The 7258-nt window shown below is 36.8% G+C and overlaps 1 protein-coding gene across 3 annotated transcripts; it reads right to left on the reverse strand.

Moving 5' to 3' along the window:
* Positions 1-1108: 1108 nt before the first annotated feature.
* LOC123764971 (transcription factor JunD) lies at positions 1109-5417 on the reverse strand. 3 transcript variants are annotated; one of them, XR_006773657.2, is made up of 3 exons: positions 4059-5417; positions 3402-3537; positions 1109-3029 (listed from the first exon to the last, which is right to left on the reverse strand). XR_006773657.2 is itself a non-coding variant. In XM_045753228.2 (2 exons), exons 1-2 carry the CDS (start codon positions 5239-5241, stop codon positions 3524-3526), a joined length of 1197 nt encoding a protein of 398 aa, XP_045609184.2. In that variant the 5' UTR covers positions 5242-5417; the 3' UTR covers positions 1109-3523. The 3 variants fall into 3 exon arrangements, 2 of the variants coding, with proteins under 2 accessions (XP_045609184.2, XP_045609183.2); XM_045753228.2 differs by having other exon boundaries at positions 1109-3537; XM_045753227.2 differs by having other exon boundaries at positions 1109-5417.
* Between the last annotated feature and the right edge of the window lie 1841 nt (positions 5418-7258).

Consider the following 7258-nt stretch of genomic DNA (forward strand, 5'->3'; position numbering starts at 1 on the left):
TTCAAATCACATTTCCAAGGATTTTTTTTCAAATTCATTAATGTATAACAAACCTTGTTTTTTAATGATACTGTATGCCTATCCATATTAACATATAAAACCCTTATTAAAACCATGTAATGTATGTAGGGGAAACAATTCGAGAATACATTTTTAGAGGTGACGTTCCACCTGTAATGGCTTTTTCCAACCATTATCTTCAAATAATATCCAGTCTCAACCTGGTGCTGCTTTACATGGTTGTCTGCATTATGGATTGCAAAAACTGCTCAAGAATTGGAAATTTAGCCTGTCCTCCTGGGTTCATATATATGCTTTTAAAGTTTAAATTCCTTGCATGACAAGTTAATTTCAAAGTTGGCCATATGATGTTCATTGGAATCTGTCAACTCTCCCTACACCTTATTTATCAACATTCAATTTATAATTGAGAAAGCAATTTTCAATAATTGTTTTTTAGTAACCATCTTTAATCTTCACAATGTAAATAGCTTTCTTATATTTACATTTAAGGAGTAATACCATTGCAAGGCTGCTATAGCAGATGTAAGGTACATGACAGGAATTAACCTTCAAATTTCATGAAGCTAGATAATCCAAATAAATATTTTAGTAATTTCACACTGAATGTAAATGAAACTTCAGCACATGGGAAATTATTATGTTAAAATTTGAGCCAATGTCCATGCTATCTTAAGATGATTTCAGGGCATAGCATCCTCGCAGCCCGGTCCTCGATCAGGCCTCCTTTTTGTTACACATTCCCTAGGAAACAGCCCGTAGCAGCTGTATAACTACCAGGTACCTATTTACTGCTAGGTGAACAGGCGCATCAGGGTGAAAGAAACTGCCCATTTGTTTCTGCCTCCAGCAGGGATCAAACCCGGAACCTCAGGACTACGAATCCGAAGTTGTCAGGCCCCCTCATGCTAAAAACAATTACTGTTTCATGGTTGATAATATGGGTTCAATTCCCAATTACAATTAACATTAACTGAAACCCTTAACTACATAACTACCAATAAATATTGTAGTGGTTCATTGTATCAATAGCTTAGCATACTGTACTTAAAAATAACAAATTAAAGGAATAAAAAAAATTATGCCAGCAACATTATAATTTATTTTATAAAAATATTTTGATGAAAATGAGTATTTGTACAATGCATGTGATATAAATGTGTTTATACATAATCTTTAGTACGGTCAAGATTACCATCCAAACATTTGTGGTGTGCAACTTAGCCATGTAGATTGCAAAGTACTTGTATCTCCCTGCAAATATTGTACCTTATTACTAAAATGAGAATAAATAGTATTTGTACTGAGTAAATTTACTGGTTGAACCATAACCAAATAATTATTACTACATATTGGATAATCATGAACATACAAACTTTTCAAGTAATACATTTAACAAGCAGCCTCTTGTGATTCAGTATACCCTTATACCCAATTTACACAGGTGGAGGCAATTGATAAACTATTTAAAACCATTACATATTATACCCAGCCTTTTATTCCTAATGTACCCACTGGTATATCTATACAAATATAATGTAATAAACAAAAAATTTTATACAGTACTTCATAAATCTTCATTATATTCTTTCATTACAATATATATATATATTGTATTCTATAATTTTTTATCGAATACATCGAATACGTCTCCCCTATCTATATCGAATACGTTATCGAATACATTGAACACGTCTCCCCTATATATATATATATATATATATATATATATATATATATAATAAAATAAGCAGTTGCCTAACACAACACAATTTTCCTATACTGTATACAGTAATTAATTGTTCAACCATTTCCTCATATGGAATTCAATTGGTTTCATTACAATATATATGATCATGATTACTTTTAGTCAAAACTTAGGCACTTGACCTAATCAATCCCAACCTACATAAGTTCAAAATTCATTTTCTCAGTACAGTACTGTATATATTTATTGTTATGGATAAACTTGGAAATTAATTTGAAAATACTGTATGCAAAATTTCTTTGCCTATTAGGCAAAACTATGACCCAGAAAATACCAGGCAAGCACCATAATCATTATACCCATGACATGAAGAATGGTGGCTACCTTCTACTCACACACACACACTCTTTTCTTCAACCTTCCACAACACCAGTAGTAGCCATTAGTATTCCGTTCCCATGAAACAAATTACACAAATTGCAAAGCACAGAAGTGCGGGAATAATATTTAATTTGTTCAGTATGTCAAAGACAAACTGCCACTCAGTAAATACTAGGAGCAGCATTTTCTGTCAAACAAAAAACCCAAACAAATTTCAATGTTAATTTTTGGACATTACCAATAAAAAAATAAAAAGTCAGCTAACTCAAAAGGAAATGGGGCCCCATATGATTCTGATTACCTAGCAGAGCCAGTAACACAGCCCATGGCACAAATCATATACACAGTATATTGTATATTGTATTGCAATATACAAGAGTGGGAATAACATTTCATCTTATCGGAATGCCAGGAAGGTAATTTGTTATTTCCACACTACTATGGTTTGCAATTTGCTATATGATTTATGTCATAGGTAGAAAATACTTTTGGCTACTTCTGATGCCACAGGTCTAAAAGACAGATAAGGGTAGCAGACAGCCACCATACCTCTCCTTCCTGTAATAGAAGCTATGGTACAATGATTGGAAACTTTTCCTAATTAAAAAGAAAAAATTTATAACAATATACTGGTAATAAAATCTGAATTATACACACACACACTATAAATATATACATACATACACAGTATGAAGCACAAATATTTTTATATCCAGCCACTTCCTACTGACAAAAGATTGTGGTAAATCTGAGAACTGACATCAAAACACAAAAAATTTAATAATTGGGAATACTTTTAACCATTGGCAATCTAAATTTCAGAGGTACTTTTTTTGCAAATCTTCATGGCTAAGCTTAAGGACTCACCCGACATACTTAACTTTTAGACGAGAGCAGCGACTGGTGGCCAGCGAAGTAGCTGCAAGTTAAAAGATCTTTTCCAGTAAGATAATTCTGGACAAATGGTTGGATGGTTGAACAGACAGCTTATAAGCCTACAGGTAAAAGTCAACAAAATTTAATCTAAATGTATTTATATTAATTGGTTTAATTAACAAATCAGCTTCCACTTTGCTTAATGACATTTACCCTTATACAACAAATCTGTCTAAAAATACATGACCAAAAGCTTAAATACGTTCAACTACTTGTATAGTAATGTTATATAACTAATATTACTGTACACACAGATAATGTAAATAAACATTCACCATAATTGTAACCATCAGCTACATAATGAAACCGGCTGGAAAAATAGTACAGTACTGGTACCGTCTTAAACGATGCTTACCAAAAGAGGAGGGACAGATAGTAGGGGGCTACAACGGTGTGGTAAGGACGGGCCCCTGTCCCAATATAGGATCAGGGGGTCCCATCCCACCTGTGCCGTGAGTCAGCTGCCGCCCGTTCCAGTCACCTCCCGCTGGCTGTGGGAAAAAAAGAAGAAAGCGTAACACAGGCTTACCAACAAGGACAATATACTGTATATAAATGCAGATTTTTAGACTTTTTCACATACTGTTTGTAATATTTACTTTTGATAGTGACTGGTGCTATACATATGTGCCATAACATAGAAAACTGTACAGAGAATAATGTCTTGAAATTTCCATTAGCCTACCATTTTATCCTAACAAAATAATGGGTTACAGAATATTTTCAATAAATTATGACTATGCACATGGCTATTATACCATGTTGATAAATTTACAAATCGGGCATATTTTTCTACCCATGCAAAATGCACATTTGCATTTGAAAAAACAAATATTGCACAACACTTCCTTACATATTTCAAACACACTTTATCACTCAATTTATATTACAAATCACAAAGGGTGGAAAAGCACTTGTTCTCATTGAAAATAAATTTTCTTTCCAGCTTTTTTTGCACAATAGGAACAATATTCAATGGTTGCTTCTTCACCATCTACATGCAAACACATACCACTTGTCATAACTTCATCTTCATTTCCACTAGCTGATATGTCACCAAGTATCACACTAGATGGTCCCAATTTCCCAATGAGTGAAGACAACTTCGACTGATTCTTGAGAACATTATTGAGATGTTTTACTTGCTGTTCTAGTTTTAACTTTGCTTCCCTAAGACTCTCATTTTCCCCAGCCAGCTGATCACGCTCTCTACTAACATCCTCCACTTTTCGCTGTAAATCTGCCATACGAGCTTTTTTCAATTCCCTATTACGCTTTGCACTAATTGCATTTAGCCGACATCTTTCCATCAGCGGGTCTTCCTGTGGTTCAAGTTCATATGCTTTACGCTTTGATCCACAAGGCGAAGGTTCACTGCTGTCTGAAGTCCCAGATAGGCGTTTGACACGAAGTGACCTGAATGGCATTTCTTCTGTTGAAATTGCTGCATCAGGAGCTGAAGAGGCAGATAAAGCTTGGGTTCGTACCAAAGGTTGATTGGCAGATGTTGGAGAGATGAATACTGCAGTTTTACTTGCAGTAACTGATGGCCCAAGCTTGCCTCCAGAGCGAATGGTCTGCATACGAACCCCAGATGGCAACGTAGACTCAACTTTGGGGATTTTAACCAAGTTGTGTGAGGGTTTCTGTATTGTTATAGGAGCCACCATTTTGCTAATAGAATGGGTCCTGGTTTTCACAACAATACAGACAGGAGTGTTAGCAGTAGTACCACTAGAGCCGACGATAACGGGGCCACCTTCAACAGAGTGGTGGCATGGTGAAGCCGAAGATGAGGAATCAGGCCCAACGACTGAACTGGAGTTGGAGCTTGGAGATGCAGTAGTGATGGCGTACACAGGGCAGTCAGAGTCAGATGCACTCGGATGCGTTGGAGAGCCAGCTGGAAGGGAAACTGGCATGAGAGTCTCAGTGTTGTGACTGGGGGCTGCCGACTGAAGCTCAAACAACTCATTCTGATGAAATAAGTTGAGCAGAGGATCCCCAAGAAGGGCATTGCTGGAGTCGACAGCCAGCATAGCATCATCCATGAGACCATGGCTTGGGATGCCAGAATTCAATGCTACACTTTCATTAATATCAAAGAATTCAAATTTGCTTCCGCTCTTACCGTCGACATACATACTTAAGTCGTCAATCTCAGTCAACAGATCAACATTTGGCAAATCTGCCATCTTGTGGGGGGGTACTTATCCTTGGCAAAAATAGTTGACGAAAATGTACTCTACCAAAGTCCGTTTCACTTCCCCATGCACTATATAATATTCCTTGACATAGTCTACAGTCACTTACATAGCAATTTTGCAGATATATCAACTTCAGGGGATAAAATAAACCCAAATTTGGTTACTCGTACCTGATGCTTCCAAAGTCTCCCCCAAACAATGAGCAAGGAGTGGCTAGAGCAGCTCGGGTATGCGCAGGCGCAGCTTCTGCAACTCTGATTGGTCGGCTCCGTCGGCGGCTTCCACGCGATTGGTTATTTATGACGTCACTTAGTCACTACCTTTATGTAAATACAGAACGTTGGGTCGATGTTCGAGGGATAACGGCTATAATAAGTGATTATGAATATACTGTACAGCAGATATATGCAAAATTTTATATAAAATTAATGTCACAATGTTAAACTTCAAGTTATTTATTAATTATACAATTTACAATGTAATGTTAACTTCCAACAGTTAATGTTATCGAAAGTTATTTTACCCAGGATAAAACTTTCACCAATGTTAATTGCCCCTTTTTATACTTAACAAAGCACAAGGTTAATTTACCTAATTTTGAAGTTCATGTTATTTCATTAATTCAACATTCAAATTTTATCATTAATAAATTTATTAATAAACTGATATCGTCATAACAATTCAATTTCTTCAATTTCTTTCTTTATTATGCACCCCATACCCATCCCGTGGGTGGTGGTATAAAGGGTTACAGAGGCACATAATCGGTTCAGGAACTGAACCCTCTAGTTCGTTTAGCTAAGCAAATAACAATTTTTGACGCTAGTTACAAAATTATTAATGTTATATATACATGTACACATTTTCATACATACATGTACATATATATATATATATATACGTATACATATATACATACACATACATATTTAATCACCCACACAAGTACACACATCAATAATCTTTTGTGTCACAATTAAGTGATTCAACAAGAAGCTCACAACAGTCACTATACAAGGCACTTTACATCTATGGTGAGTCACACAGTTACTAGTCTTGCTCCACACCCACCCAACTGGGCGGCAGCTTTACAGTCATGTGCTCCACACCCACCCAACTGGGCGGCAGCTTTAAGTCATGTGCATGCATTACCTACAGTAAGCAAATTTTGGATACTTCGCTAGCTAAGATTTCGGGCAGCACATCATTATGAATGAAGTACTTACACATTTCTTGGACACTATTGATGGTGTTATCTCTAAATTCAGCGATTTTTTCATATTCCATCATATAATGACACAAAGTATGCGAATAATTATGCTGACAGAGTTAACATTTAGTCAAATCTACATCAGAAGATGTTACAAATTCCCAGAGATACTTGTAGCCGGACCTAAGCCTAGCAGTGGTAACATCTAGAAGTCTGCTAACATTATTGGATGACCCATAGACGTGCAGTTCTTCCTGCATAATAGAATGATGATAGATGAAGTAACTGGTGTGAATTTCACTTTGCCTCAAGTCTCTGAAATTTAGTTGATGTTCCTGGGATATTGCTGCCCTCAGGCTGCTCAAAGGCAGTCGAAGTTGGTAATCAATTCCCTCTTTACGAGCAAAAGTCTTGGCCAATTCATCAGTTCTATCATGCATTCGAAGACCAATATGGGAAGGAATCCACAAGAGACACTCTGACTCCATCATTGATTATTTCATTATATCTGTGTCTAGCTTCAGAGATAAGCACGTCACAGTTATGCCTTAGGGAGCTGAGGGCAGTCAAGGATGACAAGGAGTCACTTACAATTAGCGTGTCAACTTTGGATTCATATACGCCTTACCTTGAGGTTACCTTGAGGTGCTTCCGGGGCTTAGCGTCCCCGCGGCCCGGTCGTCGACCAGGCGCTCTGGTTGCCGGACTGATCAACCAGGCTGTTGGACGCGGCTGCTCGCAGCCTGACGTATGAGTCACGCTCGAATGCAAGGATTATGGCAACCAATTCTGTTT

This window comes from Procambarus clarkii, chromosome 29 (assembly GCF_040958095.1).
Source record: "Procambarus clarkii isolate CNS0578487 chromosome 29, FALCON_Pclarkii_2.0, whole genome shotgun sequence".
Taxonomy (NCBI): domain Eukaryota; kingdom Metazoa; phylum Arthropoda; class Malacostraca; order Decapoda; family Cambaridae; genus Procambarus; species Procambarus clarkii.

What these genes read in the sequence shown, in the direction of transcription:
- LOC123764971 (XM_045753227.2), bottom strand. Translation starts at nt 5,241, where the DNA reads ATGGCAGATTTGCCAAATGTTGATCTGTTGACTGAGATTGACGACTTA.